Raw genomic sequence first — 26,930 nt, forward strand, 5'->3', positions numbered from 1 at the left:
CTCTGGGGCTCGTTGGGCCAGTCATTGTTCCTCTGGGGCTCGTTGGCCCAGTCATTGCTCCTTTGGGGCTCGTTGGGTCGGTCATTGTTCCTCTTAGGCTCATTGGGCCGGTCATTGCTCCTCTGGGGCTAATTGGCCAGTCATTGTTCCTCTGGGGCTCATTGGGTCGGTCATTGTTCCTCTGGGGCTCATTGGGCCGGTCATTGTTCCTCTGGGGCTCATTGGGCCGGTCATTGCTCTACTGGGGCTCATTGGCCGGTCATTTTTCCACTGGGGCTCGTTGGGCCGGTCATTGTTCCTCTGGGACTCTTTGGGCCGGTCATTGTTCCTCTGGGCCTCGTTGGGCCGGTCATTGCTCCTTTGGGGCTTGTTGGGCCGGTCATTGTTCCTCTGGGGCTCCTTGGACCGGTCATTGGTCCTCTGGGGCTTGTTGGGCCAGTCATTGTTTCTCTAGGGCTCGTTGGGCGGGTCATTGTTTCTCTGGGGGTCGTTGGGCTGGTCATTGTTCCTCTGGGGCTCGTTGGGCCGGTCATTGTTCCTCTGGGGCTCGTTTGGCCGGTCATTGTTCCTCTGGGGATCGTTGGGCCGGTCATTGTTCCTCTGGGGCTCGCCGCTGTCCCGGGCTTCCCGATAGTTTCCTTAGGCTGTGCTGCTGCTACCGAAGCTGCCAATACTGAATGAATGAATTCCATATTGTCCGTACCCCAAACCCCGTGAAGACATGTTTCGTTCATTGAGTGGGGAACTGTTCTCACATTCCAAACGCTCCTTATGACCCCAGGGCTCTCCCCTTTGGAGACTCTTCAGTAACAGCGCCTGGCACAGTAAGCCCTTTCCTTTGGTCTTCCGAAGAAGTCGGAGGCTCGGATTCATGAGTAACCGAGTTACCAGTTTTTACTCTACGAGACCAGAGCAGTAACTGAACCCAGTAGAATCATCATTTCCGATTGTACTATCGAATATCAAGGTTAAGAATATCAAGATACAGGACTTTCGGGGACAAAATATGGAAGACTGAAATATCAAAAGGTAAGCGCATATGTACTAATCCTCACTCCACATCTACTACCTTGAAGATACATATATCATCTAGGTACATATCTGTGGAACTAGGTATTGAAAATCTATATTTACTTTACAGTATTTTGGAGTCAATATTTTGTCCTCGAATTGTGTATACGTTGATATCCCAGCTTTGATGTTCAGGGGGCATGCCATCACTAACATTGCGGCTATACCCAGAGAGATGAACTAGTGTTCTGATGCCAGAGCACCACACAAACTAGGATTTAAAGAACAACAATCCATTCCCTTTTCCCAGTAATTAAAGGAACTCACCCTAATACGTGCAAACGCTATAGCCGGGTCAAGGATTCCTTGAGGTGCACTATGTAAATGAAGAATATACTGTCTGGAAGCAGTTTTTGAACATTACTAGAGCTTCTTGGTTAAATGTTTGCCAAACCTTCTAGGTTTTTCAACCAATCCCCTTCTTTCCCATTACATTTTCTTTCACCATCACGTCTCCTTGTTTCTGTGCCTCTCTTCCTCTCACCTTCATTTCAACGATGATCACAACCTAGCCTCAATTTACTCTGCGCCTGGTATCATTCTTAACCACTGTGAATTTTTGTACACCTCTACAAGCTGTCAGTATGCACGTTTCTGATTCGTACGGATGCATTTTCCCACTTGGTTCATGACTTTATGTATTATCATTCCAGGTGCCAGCCTTGTCCAGAAAGGTTTTCTTAGTTTGGACGCTGTTTCACAACTCCATTCTATCACACTGAGCTCTTTCTCATTGTCGGACGACATCCAGACGATAAAAAAGATGAGATTGGTGTGTCCGGTTCTATTGTTCAACCCGGCACAGGTGGAAGCCTTCTGGTGTGCGATGCACCCTCTTGCCCAGAAACCCCTACCCCCAAAAGATGACCACGTTCTTGCAGGCTGGTGACTTTGGCTGCTCCAAACCAGATACCTCCCATTGCCTTGCCTCCACAGGATCAGGCACTAAGAAAGATGTCAGAGCCTGCAAGACACCGCCCCCAGTTTCGTTGGAGCTTCCTCCAGCAGTGATGGAGATGCCACCCACTGGCCTGACTAAGACACCGCTATCAAAGCTGTCCGTGTTGGAAGAAATTTCCAATGTGACGAAGAAAAAAGTTGAGACAAATTTCAATGATGTTTCCTTGGTAGAGCACCTACCTAGGGATCAGAGGCTTGCCTGGATGGACTAGAATTGCAGCTGTGATTTGGAAGCCCTCCTAATGTCCGATAAAGATTATGGCCATACTGCAGATGATGGCATGGAGGCTGATTGATAACCTTACTCTTAAGTACAATACTGATGCTGGCTTATATTCGCACTTACAAAATCCGAGTGGAGTTGACACTCTACCAGTAGAGGACATTCCTTACCATCTGACCCTGTGGAGAAGTGTGGCTCACTTGTTAGAGCAGGCAGACCCTGAGGCAGAGGTCAGACCCGGGACCAGGGTTCAATTCCCGACGCGGCAGGGTCTTGAGCTCAAATGTCCATGGACTCGATAATTCTAGCTTCGGTGCCTGACCTAATCATGGGTTCACACTCTGCAACTCTGGGCATTAAGCTTGCTTAATCTCCACAACGGCCCCCCGCGGCGGGATGCCTGGCTTTCACCTTGGGGATGCCCTGTAGGGGCTATCTCACAGGGAAAAGCCAGGACGGGTTTCCAAGGCAAGCGCGGAGATACCCCTTCGGGGGTCGATTCTGGCGCTATATAAGAATATAATAATAATAATAAAGGAAGTTTCCTCATTTATCACTGAAACATATAAAAGAGCTGAAATGTTGGACCTGGCCTTACCTCTGCAGAGGCAAAGTCTTCCATTTTGTCTGAGATCTCGCAGTCCTCCTCCTTAGGAGTGGAGCCCTTGATTCCCGTAAATGAAGTCCTCTTGGATGATGGCTTGGCCACATGGAAGACACACTTTTGTTGCCCTGCAGTCCATCCACATATTGCCAGGCATCACAGGCCTGTCCTGTGTGATCTACATTTTCTGGTGCTGTGTCTCTTGTCCTTCACCCATCTCTGGATACTCTGCTGGTTGAAATCAGAATCTGAATACCTTCCTATGGTGCCTCCTGCAAGACAAATGATGAAACTAGAGTCCTTATTCCATAAAATATTCGTTTCTGACAACCTGGTGCTCTGCACTGGCAATGCCGTCTGCCTCCTGGGTCGATATGTTCATGCCTTGAGATTTCCTAAAAGGTAGTAGTGGTATGAACAATCGCACCTCCCAATATATACAGCTTCTTGGCTAAGTATAATGCAGAAAAGAGGTTGTATGTTTGGTGTTATACTTGGTATCCAGCCCCCCTACTACAACTAGGAGAGTCAGAGGCGCGGAGTCCAATGATCCAGTGCATTCAATCGGATGCAAGTAGATACCAAAGCACTCATGGAGAAGTCCAGTGGAACATATATCAAGTCCATAAATGTAAGGATGCCAGAAGGTGGAGTCCAGTTCACTTTATTGTGTTAACATGAGGTATTCAGCACAAAGTAAGGGTTGTTATAGTATCAAGCCACACAGCCACAGCCTCAGGACAAAGTAAGCATTGTTATAATACACTGCCTCAGCCGAGACGTGTTTTGTCACACAGGTGACTTCTTCAAGGCTGTTAAGTATACAGTACGACGTCAGATGCGGAACTATAAAGGTCACCGAGACCATGGAAAACAAAGTTAAGTATCATGAGTAGGGGAGATACATCCCAAAAACGTTCCTCAAAGCGCTATATAGGGAAAAAGAGACACCCAAGTGGGACATAGTGAAAATACAAAAGATAAGCCCGTGCTCCCATGTTAGATCCATGTACAAGAGCAGTGACAATTATCTCATGCCCATAGTGCGGCGAAGGGAAAAAGTAATGATGTCCGGAACAAACCTATTGATAAGGGAATAGAATGTGAGACATATTGCTATAAGGACAAAGTAAGAAAGGGCTGAGCTCATGATGACGAGATGATCTGTTATTCAAACGTAGTCTGTGGAACAGAGGTCTGACCCGCAGCTGGGGAAATTATATGTCCCTGAAAAAGTATAAGAAATGGTTATAGACACCATATAAGTGTGAAATGAGTCTGAAGGCACTGCAAGGGTAGGATAAGTATCAACCATAACAGATATACAATTAGTGTATGCTTCATGTGTATTACAGGGACCAGTAAGACCGGAAATGACCTAGATGAACCTAGAGATTGGAGTAAGAGTTGAACAAAATAGTCATACACTAATGTTGCAAACCAGAAGGAAGCCAAACGAAATTTGTGAACTACCTTTGCAAAGTCAAATGAAAAGACAAATGTTAAGTCAAAGTCCTTGTTCATGCCTTGTGGGAGTTGGCAAAATGTATGGTGATCAGCTTTCCAGACCTCATGCAAAGCTGTTTACGGTATTGCTCAATGATAGTTCGATGTATACAAATAGATTTTGATGTGTGGACTGGACTCTGTAGACACCATTGGGCACAGCACTCCGGCTGCATCAGCACATTAAATATTTGTGGCTACTCCTTGACAGTCCCCTCCTGTCAGAGACAAGCTTCTTCACCTTTATAGACGCTGCAGCAGCCGTACCACTCCTTTTGGGGCCGAGTGGATTTAAGGGACGACACCAACAGCAGATGCAGACTCTGTCATTCCTTTTTGGCTCAAAAAGTCTCATATTCTCTGCTCTCATCATCATCTTCCAGTGGGGGGAAGGGGAAATTAAATTTTTTGACCAATTGGAAAGTGATCAAGGCTGATCTCTGGGTCATCCAGCTATCTGCAAGGACTACATCCTAATCTTCCTCACCTTCTTTCATAACTACACTACTTCCACCAGGATGTGCTCTCCGGCTCTTGCCTCAATTTTGAAGGAGGAATTCCTTGCCCTTTTGACCAGAGGGCCATGGAGGTGGTGAATGAGAAGAAGGGGCACAAGATTATATTCCCTATACTTCTTGGTCCCCAAAAAGGAGAGAGGTCTGATGGCCATCCGGGAACTTCACATTCTGAATTTATTCATTCGACAGGACAAGTCAGGGTACTGCCGCTGAGCAAAGTCTTAGATGCCCTATATACAGGAGACCGGTTGGCATTCCTGGGCCTTCAGGACACCTATTTCCATCTTCCTGTTGACCTGCAATATCCGAGGTTCATGGTGGGGGTCTCACCACTATCAGTTCACAGATCCAACGTCTGGACAGATGGCCACTCCGCAACTCTTATGAAATTGCTGGTGGCTGTGGTGGCTTCCCTAGGACAGCCAGGAGTCCATGTATTTCCATACTTGGAAGTCAGGTTTAATGAAAACAGAGTCCAGAGCGCTGTTCAGAAAACAACTTTAGTGTAGAATTACTTTTCTCCAAGACTTAGGCTTTACAGTTATCACCTAAAAATCCCATCTTTCTCCAACTTAAAGACTGTCCTGGGCACTGATACTGGACCCGGCCCGTCTGAAGACTTTTCCTTTTATGCCAAGGGTCACTGATATTCAGGAGAGAATCCAGAATATTCGGGAGATTATTCAGAGATTTCTGATTTAGGCTCAAATTCTCATGGCCCTGTGCATCCTTTCGGTGCCTCCAGATGGCGGATGAGGGGCCTTCACTGGTTGCTGAAGTCACAGTTGCTCCAGGTTCAAGGGAGCCTCGGATGCAGACCTCCCACTCTGTTCTTTTGGATCTGCACTGGTGGATGAACCGTTCAAAACATTTTTGTTGTTATGTTGTTTGAGGAGTCTGCACCCTCTGGAGATTGTGGTCGCGGATACCTCCTTGCTGCACTTTTTTTTAATTTTAACCATTTTTATTTGTTTTCATCATGGTATACAGATCTAGACACCGAGGCAGTTTAAATTGGTTACATCTGATAGGCAGATTGGCATAAACAGTAAAAAGAGTAAGTGGTTTGGCATAAAATAGTGATAACAGTAACCAACAGGCCAGATCACAACAGTGACATTTCCTCCTCATCATTCAATATCAACAAGTGCTCATTCTTTCTGATACTTGTGCCCCTACTTATCTTAGACAACAGGAATTGTACTGTTCCATCCCCTTCCCTCTCCTAAGAACATTATGCACCTGTCACCCACTGATGGCAGAGGTCCGAGCCCATGAGACGAGAAATAGTGGGGGACTTTTGAGGGGAACAGTAGGGCCAGAACAGCACTTGTTGGTACCCTCTTATAGATGTAGTGTGTTCAGTGTTTATGCCGCAAGGGCATCCTGAAACGATTGCAGCTCATGCAGCATACAATCACAGAAGGCTGCAGGGAGGACCTTGAGCAGTCTCTGCACTGCTTCCCTCCTTAGTGCCGCCGCTTCAGCGTTGCCCCACTTGAGAGTCGCTGCACACCAGTGTTGTATGGTTGGGAGAAGTTCGTCTTCCAATTCATCGCTGTAGACCTTCGGGCAATGAGTAGGCCCAAGTCTAGGAATCTGTTAGTTGCTTTTTGGGCTTTTTTCCATTTAAATGTACCAAATAACCGCCCTTCCTTGGTGAGAAATTTTACGGCTCGTCACCTCTGATAATGCCTCTGCAACCACTTCCAGAGGGCCGTAGCCACCGGGCAGCTCCAAAACAATGATGCTGTTTTGGCATTTGGTGCACGGCACAGCACAGAGGGCACATTTTATGCAAGCTTGCAGGAGTGAGTTAGGCCCTTTGAAGAATATTGTGCTGGATATACTGAAATGTAGCATTCCCGAATACCTTCCTGTGATAATGCAGGGCTTTTACTCACTCTTTGGGTGTTAGATCCTGACATATACCTTTTTCCCTGCATCAGCGTGTTGCCTGTTGAGGATCTAGCGGGGTGTGTGCTAGTGCCCTTGCGAACCAAGTAATGAGCCTTGGCCTATTATCCATAATGTTTAGGGTGTGTATGAGTGGGAGTTGCTCTGGTTCATAGTCAATAATGTTCCATAACCACTCCAATTCTGTCAGCAACCTGAAGTGAGCAAGGAAGTGCCCCGCTAGCAACTCACTTTCCTTTTGTAACTGGTCAAATGGGATAGGCACACCCTCACAAAACAAGTCAACGAACGTCCCCACACCCTACCGTCCAACTAGTGCACAGAATAGTTGAGTAGCACTTAATCTAACTGCTGGGGAGTACGTAGCGATCAATGTCATGAGTTGCAACTCCCTAAGCTAGGTACTGTAGGCTACACGCAGTAAATTGTTAGATTCTTGGGTGAGTCTTGCCTGTGGGAAGAACATTCCACCAATCACTGCCTTCACCTGCGTTGGAGTCCGCAGAGCCATTTCTTCCATCCGACATCCAGCCAACCATCTCACTGGCCATTGCAGTTGTGCTACTTGATAATAATGCACTAAATTAGGTGCACCAAAGCCCCCTCTATCTACGAGCAGTTATTTCTCTAGTTTCACTCGTCTTCATCCCTCATTCCAGATGAAAGTACCCAGCAAAATATGCAGTGTACAGAAGGTGGACAGTTCGATATATATACTGAGAGGTTATGAAAGACCTAAACGAGGAGTGGGAGTGTCACCATTTTGTTTATCAAGATTCGCCCTTTGACTGTGACTAGTAGGGTGCTCTTAAAAAAAGTCATCTGATGGCGCTGGGAGGATATGGCTCTAGTCAGATTCCCGTCAGTGAGATCTTGTGTGTTTTGGTATATGTGGATCGCCAGGTAACAAAACGTGCAGGGCTCCCATTTTATAGAGTGGGTGTCCACCATTAGTTGTTATGGTGGGCTGTCTGCATGGATCGGGAAGACACAATTTGGTCTAGTTAACCTCCTACCCGAGACCTTTTGAAATTCCACAAGGGCTTCTGCGATCCTTGCAATCCCATCCTATATGTCAATGATATTGATGAGCAAGTCATCCGCATATAGTGAAACTATATGTATTTCCCTGTTTACAGGTATACCCCACTCCTCACCTCATTGTTGAACCCTCTGAGCTAATGGCTCCATCACAAGAGCAAATAAGAGTGGCAAGAGTGGACATTCTTGGCGGGTGCCCCTACTCACTTTAAATGGGGGAAATATAAGGTGGCCAATGCTTATATGGGCTGGGGTGCCATCTATGTGGCATGTTGGCGGAGAGCGTATGCTCATCATCAGAGCAGCACCTGCACATAAATGTGCTTGAGCACTGGGTGGAATTTTACCATGGCACCTGTAAGTAACAGGCAGGTAAAAGAAGATCTTCAATTTTTTCCCTAGAAAAAAATACGACTGGTAGTTGGTCCCTTTAATTTTTTGTTGTCAATGCCACACCTTGTTTCAGTGTAGTTTTCTGATATTTGTCAATATCCTGCATTCTTTGGTGCTTCATCTGTGTCTTTTCTCCCTATGAATAAAAACAATCATGCAAAATAGAGCCATCACTTGTAAACCTCTCTCCTGCCAACAGTAAAACTCCAGAAATGCTTCACATGCTCAAAAACCTCATGACACTTAACAATTCATAGGCAATTCTTATCATAGTAATGCTGGCTTTCTGCAGCAAACCCAGCAAGTGGTGAACAGGAAGCAGCCTTCCTGTCTCCCCTAGCAGTGTCCCTTGTCTTTTCTCCCAAGACAGCCACTCAGCTTCTTTAAGGGGTGTGTTCACCCACTTGCTATTTTTCCTTCGGTTATTCAGGGTCTTCTCTTGTGGGTGAAACTGGTGATTAATCATCCTCAGTGCTTCAGAGTCCTAACTTTTTTCTTGAAACAATTTGTATTGGTCCTTCACATAAAATGGAAAAAAAAGACGACAGTGTTGGTCTTCAACAGGCCATCGGCCTGTGACAAGAGCATGCAGCATTCTTTTTATGGCAGGGTTTCACCCAGAGTGCAGGTACCCTCTATCTCAGATTATTTGTTTGAAGTACCCTCTATCTCAGATTACCTTTTTGCAGTAACTACTCTCACCCGTTTGCAGGTACCCTCTATCTCAGAGTACCCATTTGCAGTACCCTATATGTCAGAATACCCATGTGCAGTACCCTCCTTCTCCAAGTACCCATTTGCAGTACCGTCTGTCTCAGAGTACCTGTTTTCAGGTACCCTCTATCCAGGGTTTTCAGTGGGGGAAAAACTGGGGGCGCTCTAAAAGAGGCGGGACAAACCTCTTAAAGGGGTGTGGCCTATCCAAGTAGAGGCGTGTGCTAAATCAAGATAACTAGCATTGTGTGCTTAAGAAAATCCCCTCCAATTAACCTACCTTCGGAAAACACTCTCTTTAAAGGATTTCCCTTCCTCCTACAACACGGCTCACCTAGCATGACGTCTCCACTTCTCAGTAGTGAGCAAAATGAGCATGCGCACATTAATGTGCATGCTCTCACTGCAGTCAAAGAAAAAAGAAAATGGACTACTTTTGTGAGGCCTGAAAATAGAGCCCGATAGAGACCTGGTTCGATGCGCCCTGAAAATAACTGCTGGTGCTCAGACCCGGCCCACTTAAAGCCCTGCATCCATCCATCCTAAGCACTGCGCCATCCAACCATCTTTCAATCCATCCACATATTCCTACCTACATGCATACGTACATCTGTCTCTGTACCTATCCTAAGCATCTATCAGCCCACCCGCATATCCTAAGTACTGGTCCATTCATCCTTCCATCCATCCATTCCTCCACCCACTCATTCATTCATCCATCCATCCAGCCATGCATACATTCATATATAAAACTTTATAAATAAATAAATAAAAAAATACATGTGTCCCTGGGCCTATCTTAAGCATCAATCAGCCCACCCACCTATCCTAAGCACTGTGCCATCCACCCATCCCTACGCCCATACATCCATCCATACATCTGTCCCAGAACCTATCCTAAGCATCTATCAGCCCACCCGCCTATCCCAAGTACTGGTCCATGCATCCATCCATCCTTCCACCCATCCATACAATCATCCATCCATCTAGCTAACCATTCATCCATCTGGTCATCCATCTACTCGCCCTTTATTCACCTATCCGTCCGTCTTTCAGTCCACCCTCTGCCCCAATCCTAAACGCCCCGTATTATACTCATCCATCCAGCCTCTTAATGAGCCGAAAAGGCTGGTGATAACCATTGACAGGCAGATGTTTCTGATAAAGAACAAGAAAGCTTTCAGTTGCTCTTTGTGGACCATAGTTCACCACCCTTCTCTGGTGGTGTTTTAAACAAAGGTTGATCCAGCTAAAGAAATGTAAACCAGCTTTTCAGTGTAAGACGCTAATTCAGAAACATAACCTTTTGTCCATTTCTATGTAGGAACACTGCTTTAAATTGGCCCTGACTGACAGATAATGAATACTTGTAGTTCTTACATTTGAGAGAGTATACCCAACAGCTAATTTGGGGTGGTGAGAACCTGCCCTTCTATATTTCCATGTGAAGCACAGTATAGGAATATAAAGGTAATTCCAACGCTACTATCTTCATATTAAAGAGGGGGTGCGAGATCTAAGTGAGCCAGGCAAAGCGTGTGTTTTCGTAGCACTAAAACAAGACACTGTGAAAGGTCAGGCAGGGTCTTGCTGGAGTTGGCTGCCTGTGGGCGTCTCCAGAGGTGCAACTAGAGCCAAATTTCGGGGGAAGACTAATTCTTTCAGCAAGAGGCAGAGTGGGGATGCAGGGGCTCTAAAAAGGGGTGAAAAACAGCAGAGCCTCATTTACAAGCAAATGGTCTTTTAAAGACCTGTGAAGTACTTGGGTGCAGCTGTGTGTCTGCGCCCGGGAAGCTGTCTCATCCTGGGACAGTGGGCATTGCGCGCCTGGTCGTCTCTCTCCTAATCATCCCACAATGTTGTTGCTCCTGCGCTGCAAAAAGAGAAGGGAAATCCTGAGAGAAAAAGGTTCTCTTTAAAGGATTTTCCTTCCCCTACAACCCGGCTCACCTGGCATGACGTCTCAACTTCTTAGTAGTGAGCGATGTGCATGCCCTCACTGCAGTCCAATAAAAAAAAAAACAGACTACTTTTGCGAGGTCCGAAAATAGAGCCAGATAGAGACCCGTTTCGAGGCTCCCTGAAAATAACTGCCGGTGCTCAGACCCACTTAAAGCCCTGCCTTTATCTCTAAGGACCTGTTTGCAGTACCCTCGATCCCAGAGTATCTGTTTTCAGATTCTCTCCATCTAAGGTTACCGGTTTGCAGTACCCTCAATCTCAGAGTACAAGTTTGCAGTACCCTCTATCTCAGAGTACCTGTTTGCAATACCCTTACCTCAGAGTACCCGTTTGCAGGTAACCTCTATCTCAGAGTACCCATGTGCAGTACCCTCCATCTCCGAGAACCCATTTGCAGTACCCTCTGTCTCAGAGTACCAGTTTGCAGGTACCCTCAATCTCAGAGTACCTGTTTGCAGTACCCTCGATCCCAGAGTACCTGTTTCTAGATACTCTCTAAGGGTACCGGTTTGCAGTACCCTCGATCTCAGAGTACGAGTTTGTAGTACCCTCCTTCTCAGACTACCTGTTTGCAGGTACGCTCTATTTCTGAGTACTCATTTTTAGTACCCTCTATCCCAGAGTAGCTGTTTTCAAGTACCCTCAATCGGAGTACCTGTTTGCAGTACCCTCTCCAAAGTACCTGTTTCCAGTACCCTCTGTCTCAGACTACCCATTTGCAGTACCCTCTATCATAGAGTACCTGTTGGCAGTACCCTCTATCTCAGAGTATCTGTTTGTAGTACCCTCTATCCCAGAGTACCTGTTTGCAGTACCTTCTATCGCATAGTACCCACTTGCAGTACCCTCTATTTCAGAGTATCGGTTTGCAGTACCCTCTAAGAGTACCCATTTACAGTACCCTCAATCTCAGAGTACCTTTGACACTGCCTTTAAACTCACCGTACTTGCCTATTTAAAGTAATACCTGCTTCCTCCACTCCCCTAAAATATTCTGCTCTGATTTTTCACCCAGTAATACCCAGGGGTGTTCTCAGGCAGATTTCACATTGTTCGCCACACGCAGTTTACAAGGCCCCTTGTATGGGTTTCAAACCCCTCTGTAAACCGCAAATCGTTCATTTTCTTTATGAAACGTCGGTGGCGGAGTACACGACCGAGTGACGCACGCAGCGTCGGTGACGTTGCACTGAATACATGTAACCTGGGATGCCGCTGCCAGATGCTGTTTTGCTAAAGTTCAGGGTGCTGCCACCTTGCGTTAGGATAGTGATCCCCTTTTCCTTGCCGCGGCCTTCTCATTCATGCCCTCAAACTTTCCACTACAGCCTCATTCACTAAACGCTTGGGGATGACATGGTTGAAAACAGGGCATATTGTTCTTTTAAGTGACTTGCGAATATAAGCCTTTTTGTATTTGTTGCATTGCTTCTCTTTGGAATGTGTTTAATAAGTTAACTATTTTGATGCGAACGTCCCTCACTCTAATTGATGAAGAAATATATTTTTCGCAAATGATCATTTATGTCAGGGAAACCCTCTACTGCTCCAAGCATTGGTTAGATTCAATCCGTCAGTATCAGTAACAGCTGCTCTGCCTGGCCAGCTTGTTTTACTGATGCGAGGTTTTGGTTGTCCCATTACCCACCTTGTGTGGTGGAAGTCCCCCTTGGACTCATTTGGGTCCAGGGAGAGGGAAGCCTGGTGATGGAGCATGCCGCATCTCAATGTGGGCGAGGACCCTGCTTTTCCAAGAGAGATCACTCTATGTGAAATAACCATTATTTTTTGAGATAGTTAAAAAACCCTTTGTTGTGTGTACTTTGAAGATGGGCAGTAGCGGCTAGCAGGGAATGAAGGTGGAGAGGTGAGGGGGTCAAAACTATAAAAAAATAAAATTCGACTTACCTTGTTCGTGGCCCTCCTCTAGAACTAGGAAGCATCCAGTCTCCCCCTAGCCAATCAAAACGCTGCAATGTGGCGTTTTGATTCTCTCCACTAAGCCGATCACAACGCTGGAATGAAGCATTGCGATTGGTCTCAGGGCCGTGGATTGGCACTCAGATGGGGACTGGGGGCCTGGGCATGTTCCCCACCAGGCTGTGTAATGCAGCCTGGTGGGGAACATTCAAAGTGCGCATAGCTGTTTGGCTGGGCCGGGATGGCCGGCCAAGCAGTCATGTCCACTTGGAGTGTGCAAACCACTCCTCCCCCTGTGCTTCCGGCCACGCCCTAGCCCAGCAACGAACCTGCAAAAAATAAAATAACAACCATTATCATTTTATTTTTGCTGCTCAAAGAGCAGTGAGGCAACGCTCCGCCGCCCCTGATGATGGGGAGGATAAGTTTTAGCATTCTTCACCTTGCGCCCTTTTGTGTGTAAGATAGTGAAATTGTACCCCAGCTATCAAGGAAATCCAATGGACCAGTCAATGCCTTGTTTTGCCTGTTTGGTACCTTAAACTCCAGGCCACACAGGAAACCTGTCCCTCCATGTAACTCTTGTATTAGCAGTCTGTGGCCGCCTTTGGGGACAGGGAAATCTAATGCATGCACACATGAGTCGGAGCTAGACCCCAAAAAGTTTATTTTTTGGTGGCGTTTTAAAAAAAATATTCTTACTTTTCTACTATAAATTTCCCCCCCAAAAATCAAACCCTTCGCAAAAAAAATCAAGCATTTGCAATGCAATCGGTTTCGCCTTTGGGATCTTATATGTATTTAGCTATGCAGCACATTAGCCTGAGTGCTGAAACATCTACTGTTCTTTAACATGGAGGGAAAGTAAGCACCAAACTGCGTGACATACCAGGTATGGGAACACATGGAGAGAAATATTGCCTTTCAGCAGGAAATGGTATAGTGCAAAGCTCTGTTTTTACTATAAAAACAGGGCCTTCGGTGGTCATATCTATCAATGAAAATACAAGATTTGAATTCTTTTTTATTGTCTACGGGTGCTTGTGGAAGACAATTTGTATGGACCGGAATCTAGAGAATGCTAAAGTGATTCTGGTATTTTTCTGACCTCTGCTGGTCGTTTTCGATCAAGAAAGTTAAATAGAGGCAGTTGCCAGAAATATTTGAAAAAGAAAGTCCCTCAGCAGAAAGCAATTCTGGTATTTTACTGACCTCTACTGGTCGTTTTCTTTCAAGACAGTTAAAAAGAGGCAGTTGAAAAGCAGAAAGCAATTCTGGTATTTTACTGACCTCTACCAGTCACTTTCTATTAAGACAGTTAAATGGATGCAGTTGAACAGAAAAAAAGTCCCTAAACGGAAGCAGACAAGTCCTAGGGCTGATCTCCGGAGCCCGCAAAGTATATACACATATATAAATATATATTAAAGTATACACAAGAGGTCTCGAATGCTCGACCTAAAAATGGAGGAAGACTTTTCCTTTCCAATGATTTTGACCCACCTTTGGTGACTCACAACCACAATGCACCTGGGACACTGTGAATATAGAAAACAGATAACTTCTTATCCACGGTACCTCAGCCCTAATGAAAAACCACAACTGTGTTCTGCTCCAGGTCTTTGGCATTGTTCTGCTGCTCGCAGGGAGGTTCTCCGGGTTTTGCTGTTCTTATCTTCCTATTATGATTGTCTTCTGTGCATCTTTGCAGATGCTCACTGCATCAGATAGCTGCTGTGGTCAGCACGTAGGTTAATCTTTATACCTGGCACTAGACATTGTCCTTACAGGCACTTCTTTATATCAGGTTGATCATGCAGACCATCCAACCAGACATGTCAAAAGGGGGCGGACTTCATTTTCGCCATCACCCCAACTACTGAAATTCCCTGCGGGTGTGTAGCTTTCGTCCCGTGAAGAGTCGTCAAAAATGATGTGTACTAAGGTCTACAAATTGTAGCTACTTCTTTGCAGGCCGGTCGGTTTTAGGTCCTTTCCTTATCCACATGGACATTAAGGTATGTATGCTCCCTATATAAGCTGCCACAGTGTGTCAGTGAGTTCATCACTCGCCACTGAAAAATGTGGTTATTGGCAGATCATGAGAACGAACCCCAGAAAGGCCTACTCGCTATTTTATTCCCTTTGAGGTCAGTAATTTTATTACCATTAAATTGAGTAACATGAACTTTTTTTAGACGACATGTTGTGTCGGCTGAAGGCGGTCTGACATTTGTAGCTCTCCTGCAAGGCTGAATTAATTCAGTTTTCCAAGTGGTCTTCCGAAAGTGGGTGTGTTTAAATCATTGGGAGTGTGTTTGGTCAACCCCAGAGCAGGACACAGTTTGCATCACACTGAACTCAGTTCTATCATTGTATTAATTGTCATTGTTTTTTTTTTTACTTTTAGTTCGAAAAGATGTAAATGCCTTTGATGATGTCACTATCGCTAGCTTGTCGGAATGTGGTGGTAAGTAGTTAGTGCTTTATGTAATGTGGAAGACAAATTGAAATGTCAGACTTGTATTTTGTTCATTAGCACTTTACAGGGTTCTCACAGTCATTTTTGGAACCTCCTAACCTCTGCCCAGCACCTCTCACTGTCAGTCATATCCCTGCCCTGTAACTCTCATCCCACACCTGTTTATTGTACTTCTCCCCTGCCTCTATGTTCTCCATTCTACTCCTCTTTTCACTTGCACCTCTCAGAAAGTCCTTCAACATTTGTCTTTAACTTTGAACTTCGTTGCACCATTAATCCAGTAAATTGTTTTTTTTTCTAATTCTATGTGGGCTTGGAAATAATAAAATGTGGAGAACTGTTGGCTAAAGAGAGACTGAACTAATATGTCCTTCATCGTAAAGTGTTATTTACATCTCTGATGTCTCCATTATGAATCGCACACTTCAGCCTTGTTTCAGCTTCTGTGAGCCAGTCCAAAATACACATGCACACTGACTGCCTTTTAAGAGTTCGATTATTCAGTTTACATCCAGACAAATGTTTAATGAATGTCTTGCCTTTGTTAACCAAATGGAATTAAAATCGAATGGTAAGAGAGCCTTCATTATAGTCCTTGTTTTGTTTCTGTGATAGAAACAAAAACTGGACTTTAAGGAAGGGTCCCTTGCCTTAGTTAACTTTATTCAAATAGCAAAAATGCTTCATTATCATGATCAGATGACAATAAATCCTTCATTATAGTCGTACTTTCATTTCTGTGAGTTAAAAATACAAGCAGGATGATATTGATGGCTTCCTGCTGTGAACTTAAAACTTTGAAATACTGAGCCCTGGAGGCAGTGAAGTGATACTGCAGGGAGCTGGAGAAAATAGCTGCGATCTAATGAAACTTTGAGTGTCCATCTTAGGAACACTTTGTCCTGAGGTGAAAAGAAAAACATCAAATATGGAGGTATGTTAGGGTCTGGCTTGCACTCAAACCTGGCAGAATGCCTCTGTTTGCTGTTATGCAGTGAAAAAGTGTTTGTGTCTAGAATCCACTTGTGACCTAAACAACTGATTTGAGAAAAAGAGTCACTTTTGAAATGTTGTAGTGTCTTATGAATTACAATGAAGGCACTTCCTCTAGGGTGGATGGAGACACTAAAGAACCAATAGCTAGTAAGTGAGGCAATTTGTATGTATACACTAGTGACAAAATCTCTGGGCCATAGCTGTCAAACTAGACTAAAATCTCCCATGATAGTGATGTGTTTGATTCCTTGTACCTATCAAATACAAATATCATTGCCTATGTCATTATTCTTAACCCAGATTTTGTAATGCTAGACTTAATATTTCCATGTGCAATTGTTAAAATAGGTTCAATTAATAGTAAGTTCCTCCCTCGCTATCCGCATGCCAAGATACCAAAATTAGCTGTACCTTTCAGTCTAAATGTGACCATTCATCTTGTGGTGGCATAACATTATAAAACAACCCTAACACGAGCCTACCCATGGCTTTGGGATCCTCTGGCCAGATCAGATCTCCCCCTTTTTCCATGTTATGGCTTTCTGGCAGTATATGCTTTCTGAGGGAATTGCTTTTGAGAAGTTGAACTTTTCTCTTATTGCTCAACATAAAAAATTTAAATGTGCAAGAAATTGGGCTGCTCGTTGAATAGAGGGTGTGTGGGGGGTAAAACCCTACTGAAGTAGAAACACGATCATTGTCAGGATGAAGTCGCAAGCAGCCCCAAATTAACCTGTGCTCAGCACCCTGGTAGCTTTGCACACAGCAGTCAGGCTTAACTTTGAGGCAGTGTGTAACACTTCAAACAGTAACATATTAAAAACAAACCACAAATGGATACCACACCAGATTTAGAAAAATGGATTATTCTTTTTAAATAAAACAAGACCAAAACGACAAAATCCCAATTAGTAGAACCAGAAATATGGAGGTTTAAAGATTTCAGTGAAAATAGTGCCAAAAAGCAGAAAGCATCAACCGTGGATATCTGGTCACTTCGGACCGGGACAAAGTAACAAACTCAGACTGACCGCATTGGAGCTTGGCTCAGCTACAGGGACACAGTTAGGTCTGAGAGTGCCTCAAATCCTGGTTGCGAGGAGTTGCAAGGTCCCACGCCGAGGATGCATCCCCCAGTCAAGACGAGGCATAGGTTCTAAGGTGCTGCGAAGCTGCTGTGCAAGGGCCTGCATCATCGTCGAGGATCCTCCCGACAAGTGTTCACGATGCAGAGTCCGGCGTTTTGGATGCCTTGCACAGTCAAGGCGATGTGTTGTTCCGAGGAGTTGTGAGGCTGCGATTCCAGAACCCTCATCGTCGGCGACACTGCCATTGATCAATCAATCAATCAGCATTTGCATAGCACGGCACTGTCACCCTTTGGGGGTGCAATGTCTCCATTGTGTCCGCTCCCCCTGTGATAGGTTGCAAGGAAACGGCGGGAAGGAACGGGCAGAAAAAGGCAAAACAGAAGGCAGAAAAATTATCGGTAAAAAGCAAAACAGGATGCAGGAAAACACGCCGGAAAAGACAAAACAGCAGAAGTGGGCAAAACAGGGGGCAGAAAAAACAAGCTTGAAAGGCAAAACAGCAGAAGAATGCAAAGCAGAGGGCAGAAAAATGAGCAGTAAAGGCAAAACAGAGAGCAGAAAAAAGAGCTGGAAAGGTAAAACAGAGCAGAGGAGGGCAAAGCAGAGGGCAAAAAAATAAGTAAAAAAGGCAAAATAGAGGACAGAAAAACGAGCAGAAAAGGCAAAACAGAGCTCAGCGCTGGAAACAGAGCAGAGGAGGGCAAAGCAGAGGGCAGAAAAACGAGCAGAAAAAGGGAAAGAGAGGGCAAAAAAGTGCAGAATAGCCAAAATAGAGCAAGAACGAGCAGAGAAGGCACAAACAGAAGGCAGAAAAACAAGCAAAAAAGGCAAAACAGAGGGCAGAAAGGCAAGCGAAAAGGTAAAACAGAGGACCGAATAACAAGCAGGCAATGTAAACCAAAGAGCAGAGAAAAGAGAAGGAAAGGCAAAACCGAGGGCAGAAAAACAAACAGAAACAGACGGCAGAAAAACACTAGACACCTGGCCAACTGCATAAGATAAAACTGGCAGAAGATGCACAATGTATGAGATGTGCAGCACCCACAGCCAACTTTTTGCACTTTGCATGGAATTGCCTTACTATAATTGCATCCTTGATTTACGGGCCATTGCCTACTTCGGCTACCCCAGGTAGTCCTACTGAGCTATGTGAAAGAGGCCCCCCTATGCCAGATGACTGACCCTCATGCTATTCCTTCTGGCTAAACGCAGAGTGGCCGCACACTGGGGCAGACAAACCGCCCCCAAAATGTAATCCTGGCTGCAGGATGCGACATTTTGTTCTTAGCAACTTCTGGCCGTCTAGTAGAGTGACATTCTTTTCAGCAGCAGGGAGTAATTCTTCCTGGCCGAGAATCCACAGGCCCAGAAGTGTACTGAAGAGTTGGGATCAGAGGTCCAATGTTTATGACCAGACCTTCTTTTGGAGTGGGGAGGAGCTCTAGAGGTTTCCATTTGAAGTCCACAGGCATCCTGTCTTCCCTATCCTGGCTCCAGACTAACTACAAGGGGGATGCAGCCATTTGTGCAGAGGCAGGACACATCTGATTCAAGTAAATGTACATGTACATGTACATGTAAATGTAAATGTACATGTACATGTACATGTATTTATATAGCGCAAATTACCCACATCGCAGGCATCTAAGCGCTTGCTTAGGGAACCCGTCCTGGTATTCCCCTGTGAGATAACCCCGGCAGGGTATCCACAAGGTGAAAGCCAGGCATCCCGCCACGAGGGGCCGTTGTGGAGATTAAGCAAGGTATTGCCCAGAGTCGCAGAGTGTGAACCCGTGAGTCGAGTAGGCACTGGAGCGAGAGAATTATCGAGTCCTTGGAATTATTGAGCCCAAGCCCCGTCGAGGCGGGGAATTGAACCCTGGTCTAGGGCCGATCTCAGCTTCCGGGTCTGCCGCCTCTAACCCCTGAGCCACACTTCTCCAAGTGTAAGTAGATTGTGCCCAACTCCGCCCTCCCATCCTGCCAGTGATGGCCAATCCAGACACACACTAAGCTCTCTATTGTGTGTGGCTTTCTAGGAGGAATACACAAAGCTCAGATGTCGGCTATACCCAGTCATGTGACCCAGAGGCAGGCTACAGGGACTAAATGGCTAAGGCAGGAAAAGCTAAACAAAGAAGGACAGGCCCTTCGTGTGGATATAGTACAATCACTAATATGGTTAGTACATGGACCCACTAGGTTTGTTTAAAAGACCCCTCACACACCAATCTAGTTGGTGTCATGCTTCATCATTGGGGTCCAAACATATACATATATTCTCATTCTTTATCATCCTTTTAGGATTATTACCTGGTCATGATCAATATATTGTCAAATTGTTGCAGACATATTAAAGACAATTGAGAAATAATAAATTTGACAAATTCAAAATTGATATTCAACAGATACCCACTGACAGTCATGTTTATGATTTCTAAAGAGTTGTGGAAATGTAAGATGACTTCAAATACTGTCATGGAGGATGAGCATGGCCATTGTTGAATCTGCTTTTAACATTTTATTTGTTTTAGAGATAATGGAAGGACCATTGCATTATGTCACTTTAACACCTTGGCTGCTAGCGGTTTTCCCCCCCGGTGCTGGATTGACAGAGTTATGTCGAGCTCAGCTCGTCATAAGCACAGCTCAACCGTGCCTCATGACGAGCTGAGCTCGTCATGAGCTGCAAAGGGGTTAAATGGAGAGTTCGAATCTAAGGACTTTATAGTCCAGCTAAAGAGAATCGCCAAAATGCGATGACCTTTCTCTTTCACGATGACCCAATCGCCAATGTTGTAGAACTCTATTGTATTGAATTTCTTTAAAATAAAAAGGACTAACTCACTAGCTAAAGATTTTTAATTGTTTGCATTAATATTAATTTACTTTGGTTTTGAGGATAAAACTTGTGTTTTTCACTTCATAGGATTCTCCAGTGACAGTGATTTGATCTCTTTGGCAGTGGATGTCGATTCGGTGACAGAGTTAGACGATGGAATGGCATCCAATCAAACTTCGCCCAATAAAGCTTCTGGATTCAGTCCATCCAAGGAACTGATCGCAACAGGGTCCTCCACTCCTGAACATCAGCAAAGCAAACCTAAAGTCGAGCGGGAGAGTCGAAGTCTGTTTTCGGCCAGCTTGAAGCAAAGGCTAAGCAAACCAGATTACTTGCAGAAAGCAGGAGAGCTAATAAAGTTAGCCTTCAAGAAGGAAGAGGAAGAGGACTATGAAGCTGCCTTGAACTTTTATAGGCAAGGGGTTGATCTACTTCTGGAAGGTGTTCAAGGTAAGACTGGTACCCGCTTGTTTTTAATATTTCAATATTTTGATGTGTACTTAAAGAACTCTGTTTGATAATTCATTTTCAAAGGCCATCCAGACCATTTTTTAAATTTGGATAGCGTGCACCTATCGCGATTAGTTTGATGTGCTTTCATTCAATTATGGAAAACTTGACGTGCCCTTGTTTTAAGCAGCACATCATTTCCCATTGATATTGAGCAAGAAAAATGCTTGTTACCACTACTTACATTACATTTCTAGCTCTTGAGAAATTCATATTTGTAAAATAATCGTTTTGGCCCTAGTCACATCTTTAATTAGAAGGGCTTTGTTATACTACTTTTTACTAGCCATTATAGCAACAATATAAACATTTAGTATGGACCAATTAAACAATGTTCCGAATGTTGATGCACCTCCTCTGCCCCTCCATAAGTTCTCAACTTCATTCAGTTCCTTAGAATGTTCTTCTAATTTCTGCTGTAGTTGAACATCACCGGTTTCCATTAAGACCATATTCCTTGTTTTCGTACGGTGATCAGTCATGTAATTTCCTTTCTTTCTTCTTCCTTCATTGACAAAGCCACCTTGATTCATACAGGGGCTCAACAGGCATAGACTCTTCCTGTTTTTAATAATCAGAGTGAAGAGATGACTGTAGCTGGAAGAGGTATACTAACTGCAATATGTGCATAGGGGCTGAAAACATAACTACAGTGATTCTATATATGAGGACTGGCAAATGTGGCCAATCCTTAGGATATGTGTTGTCTGTCCAGCGGAAGGATGTTTGGTCGATATCAACTGTGTCTACTTTGGTGCAGTGTTTTTTTTTTTAGAAACCCACTCTTTCATTCGGAAACTTGCCTTTTAACCTGCTACCTATGACCCTAGGAAAATAACTAAAAACCCAGCTTTTAAAATATGCTAAACTGTGACCACCTGAGGGACACAGAGGAATGTTTGTACTGTGGGTTTCCCTTTCGTAGCCTTGCACACAAATCAGATGAATATGTATGTACACTTCTTTCCCTCTACGTCATATCCTTGTTTCAGTATCCAACTTTGAAGCTTCGCAATATACGCTATTTAGCATCAGCATTCTGAGCGTGCTAAACCACTATCTCCAACCTTAGGATTTCCTCTTTTCTGATGCAGTCGGGATTAGCCCCAGCATCACAGCAAACAGGATAATCGCATTTCTGAGGGGTCATGTGAAGTCCCAGGAGTTGCAATTGAAAACACTTTCCCTTCGAACCATGCTGGTATTTTGAATTTGCCAACACTGACAACCCTTATTTGCTTATTGCATATCATCTTCTGTCATCTGCAACCTTCCAAAGCAGTCGCTGCATAAAAACAATGAATGCTATTTCATATTGATTGTCTACAATAGTGTACAAGAAAGTATAAATGTTATGAAAGAGACTGAGGTATTCTACTTTACGCATGCCTGATATATTAGCGCCATATACGTCCCATCCCTCAGGCTATCATCACCAGCTTCAGCAACTTGGTAACACACATTTGAGTAGACGACAATCGCTGTAACTCATCGCCTATCGAGCCTTGTAGACCATGAAAGGTCCTGCGTCTAATCGTCAATCTGCTGATCTACATAATGGTGCCAGAAATCTCTGGTCAGTTCTGTTGTTGTCTTGACTTGATATTCTTCAGTTAGTTGATGGACCCAACTGCTGATGCAGTGTTCGCCGTGAGACGGCCTTAACTGTCGTCCCTGTTTGAAGGTAGTTGTTCCACTGCTGAGAATCCCACAAGAAGCTCTAGAGGAGTGATTTGCAATCTCAGTTGTTAAAGGTATAAGGTATTTATGGAACTGAGCCTAGTGCTATCTTCTAAAGTTACATTCAGAATACTAGTTACACCCTCGGATTACAAGTTTCAGTGAAAAGCAAGGAGCACTTTTTACACATTTCTGCATCAATTCATATTATGCAACGTTTCCAGAGACAGTATAATTACAAAAATCTCACGTTTATTAAATTAACTATTAGTGATCATAATTCCGTTTGTGTTTAACGAAGTTAAGTAATTGTCTCTTTGTTCCACTTGTTTATTGTTCAATTGTCTTTTGTAACGTTTTTACTCGTAAGTTTACACTTCCCTGCATAGCAAAAACTGCTGGATGAATTTCCTCCTTATTTGGACCGGAAGATCGTTTTTGGCCCTCGGTTTCTGGGATTAGATTGCTGTAAAGTAGTTCATCAGTTTTTGGAATAGTTTAAAGAATAAAATAGGATATCTTGTTGGTTGGGCTCGGAGGCTGTTTCCAAACAAAAATTTGGATCTAAACTTGATTTCAGTTTACTGTAGGCTTTTCTTCCACCAGTCATTTAATGGTGGGTCGCCTCTTTTAAGGACCTTTTTCAAGGACCTTTTTCTGAAAAAGGAGTCTGCAGCCATGTGAAGGCATGTTGGACTCTTCACGGCCTTCGTAGGATCAAAAGCAAACAACTCGGGGTTTTCATGCAGAATAGATTAGTTGCTACTGATAAGAATATTATGGCTGCACCCAAAGGTTTGTATTATCTACTGAACAGAGCGAAGGACTCTCTGTCATCATATGATGTACGAGTATGTAGGTAGATTCACTCTTCCAGTTGTGTCAATAGAGCCAGAGAAGCTATTCATTTGTGAATGACATGCTGGCTGAATTGAACTTTACTGTTCAAACACTCACCATTAATAAAATTGCAAGTGTGGATGGTTTGCTACCTGATTTCATTCATCTTGACTTTTTGCTTAATTATAACCTGCAATTGGTCATCTGAAGCATGTCAGACTGGGAAGGAGGCTTTCTTTGTGCAAGCTGCTAGGGATGAGGTAGGCACAGTAAAGATTATATGTCTGTACCAGCCTTAGTCTAGAGGAAATCGTTCAGGTGGCCATCATGGCATCACAGCAGCCGTCCTCCTCCAGCTGTCCTACCCATTCCTCCCATTGAGTCCTCACATTTGTCAATGTGTAGGGTGAGTAAGGGCCAGCGAGCAATATATCTGGGAGATACCCCCTTTTGACAATGCACCCATCATGATTTTAGCCTCTAGGCGACTGAATTGAGGGAGTGTCATGTCCAAGGAGTCTGCACCCACAGTGCGTGCCGCTGTTTTAGGTATTTATGAAATTGTGTATTTGATAGGGTATGTGTCAATTGAAGTTCTTGAAAGGAACATATCCGGGCCAAATGCCTATGCTACCATAAAGATGAAATCCCTCTAAGTCAGCTGTTTCGTGTAACCACTTGCCTCTCCACAAGGAGGTTTGTTTGTTGAGTGAGTTTGGAGTCCCAACAGGAATGTCGAAGCGCAGAACCCCAGTTGAGAAAGACCATTCAGGAAACATCTTGAAGGTTCTTAGGGAGTCGGGCGCTGTACAATACCCCCAGCACAATTGCGAACCCCAGTGAGACTAGTTCCACCCTATACGCCAGGTCTGACCACCCCCGTTAAGTCAGTCGTTTATCACCAGGATCTGAGATGCCAAGTAGTAGAGGTACAAATTAGCCAAGCCCAGCACACCATCATAAGACGCCCGTTGACACCACGTGAGAGCCAGCCACAGCCTGGACAGGTCCCAGAGAAAGGATGTTGCCAGGGAGTCCTTCTCCCTGAACCACTGTTGAGGTATCCACTGTGAGAAGTTTTGGAAAAGTTATAAAAGCTGTGGTAGTACTATAATTTTATAGAGAGCAATCCTTCCCATCACGTTCAGTGGGAGGGGTTGCCACTTTTTCTGGTCTGCATTCCCCTTTTGGATCAGAGGGGTAAAATTATGAGTCCATGCCATCTCAGGATGAAGTGCATCATGGATGTCCAAGTAGCGGAAGCTCAAACGCCGTATTAGTGTGGTGGCCCTCCACTTAACACAACCTTCAGAGGGAGGAAGCAGAACAGCACTGATTTTGCATGGTTAACCTGCAGACCAGAGGCCTCTGCATTAAGCTGAAGGAGATGAAGGCAACGTGGGCCAGTCTCCTCAAGCTTGGAAATGAATATGAGGACATGGTCAGCATACAGTGCGCTGCGATCATCATGTTCCGTGTCCCACTCCTACCCCAGTGCCTGTGCATCATTGAGAATGAAATGAGCCAGTGGCTCGATAACAGGGGTAAAAAGGAGAAGGGGCAGGGGGCATCCCTGCCTGGTGCTTCGACAGATAGGGAACGGGTGGGAAACCATGCCATTAAGCTGCACTCGCCCAGCCGCCTTGGAGTAAAGCAGTTTGACAAAGCCACAAAACAAGGCCCCAAATCCGCCTTCTGGAAGACCTAAACCAAGTAAGTCCAGTCTACTGTCTCAAACACTTTCTGAAGTCTATTAGAAACAGGGCCACAGAGGGTGTCAAAAGATGCTGGCGGGCCAAGGCAACATGGAGTCGTCTAAGGCAGTGCCATGTGCCCCCAGCTGGCACAAAGCCACACTGATCTGGATGTATGAGAGTATTGAGAGTAATTTTCAGGCATGTGACTAAGATTGTGGCAGCCAGTTTAATCTCTCCATTAATAAGTGAGATGGGTCAGTATGCCGCACAGTTGTTAAATGGATGGCTCGATTTTGGAATGACCACTATTTTGGGCATATCAAGTTCCTGTGGGAAGTGACCAATTTTGGCTGCTTCACTTTATAGGGCAAGAAGATGTGGAGAAAGGATCTTCCTGTATTTGCTTTAAAATTCAGTAGGGTACCTGTCAGGGCTAGATGTCTTTCCGGTTGCCAGGGCAGACATAGCATCGGCAATTTCCTCAACGATGATGGGCTGTTCCAAAGCATGTAGTTCAACTCATGACACCCGAGGCAGCAAATCGTCGAAGGGGGTTTAGTCCTGCCTGTGGCCTTGGGATTGCCGAGAACAAGTGACAGTAGAAGTCTGCAAATGCTTGACCTATGCTCAGGGTAGAGTGCGGAAGGGGTGGTGGTGCCAGCAGCATCTACTGTCTCAGGGATCACTTGGGTGACTGACCAGTAAGCCAATACAGTAACTTGCCATTTTTAACACTGGACTTTACTGCTAGTTTGCAGCCTGAAATTGATCGTAGAGCTCAGACAGTTTTAATTGACAAAGAACCAGAAATGCTGTATTGTTTTTATTCACACCATAGGCCTTATTGATATTTGGCATGCCGATTCATTTTGAATATCACTTTCTCATTAATTTTCAATAACCTTCTGTATAGACTCAGATCTCTTATAATGTGGCAAAGCAGATATTAAATTGCACATTTTTGATTTGCCACAATATAAGTTTAGGTGAAAGTGGCTGAGTAGTGCTGTGTTTATAATTGGAGGAAGAATAACATCATGAAAGACTTTATTGCTAAAACAATATGGGTGATGCGCATGTCTTTCTGGTTTTGGGTGTTCTCGAGCCATTATGTAGTGAGTGCCCATCCTTTGCCATCAGGATGCATACACAATCAAATGCATAAAAGTGTCAATGATGTTGCTGACATTACGCAACTTGCTACAGATAAGGATATTATGGCTGCATCCAAAGGTTTGTAGGATCTAATAAACAGAGAGAAGGACTCTCTGTTATCTCATGATGTACAAGTATGCCGGTAGATGCACTCTTCCAGTTGTGTCACTAGAGCCAGAGAAGCTATCATTTGAGAATGACATGCTGGCTGAAGGACACTCTACTGTTCACTCACCATTAATAAACTTGGAGGTGTGTATGGTTTGCACCTGATTTTATTCAACATGACTTTTTGCTTAATTATAGTCTGCAACTGGCCATCATAGAAGAGCACATGCCATAGACACCAAAAGCTGAAGGTCGGATGCACTGACTCACGCTAAATAACTGAACTCGGATCAGTGTTCCCATTAGGCCACAGTAAGGATGAAGAATTATTTGTCCTAGTTAATTAAATTAGCCTTTGGTTACTTTGTGATAAGAAGAGCCTTTTCCTGTCCTACTCCCCCCTCCCCAGCTGTTGGTAGAGCAATTGAATATAGTTTACAACCCTAAGGACACCCACTAAGGGTTCTGTGCGTATATGCAATACTGCGCCTGCTTTCTCTGTCGTATGTTCTCTTTCTATTGGATACTGTTCCTGGGCTTAAACTCCTTGATTTGTACATGAGATGCTAGAACTGTTAGAAAGTGGGACTTATAAACAGAATGTCTGCATTTTGGAACACAGTCATTTGGGGGTTCATGAAGACATATTTTGATCCACTGTTGATTACATTACCAATATGTTTCTGACTGATGTTTTTTT

General features: G+C 44.5%; 1 protein-coding gene across 1 annotated transcript in view; it reads left to right on the forward strand.

Moving 5' to 3' along the window:
- The window catches only part of RPS6KC1 (ribosomal protein S6 kinase C1), a 518,969-nt gene that overhangs the window by 171,228 nt on the left and 320,811 nt on the right, over nt 1-26,930 (forward strand). The window contains exons 6-7 of the mRNA XM_086927875.1: nt 15,240-15,299; nt 20,328-20,690. Coding sequence (XP_086784001.1) covers nt 15,240-15,299; nt 20,328-20,690 — 423 coding nt within the window. The remainder of the gene's footprint in view (nt 1-15,239; nt 15,300-20,327; nt 20,691-26,930) is intronic.

Source organism: Lissotriton vulgaris, chromosome 6 (genome assembly GCF_964263255.1).
Source record: "Lissotriton vulgaris chromosome 6, aLisVul1.2, whole genome shotgun sequence".
Classification (NCBI taxonomy): Eukaryota; Metazoa; Chordata; class Amphibia; order Caudata; family Salamandridae; genus Lissotriton; species Lissotriton vulgaris.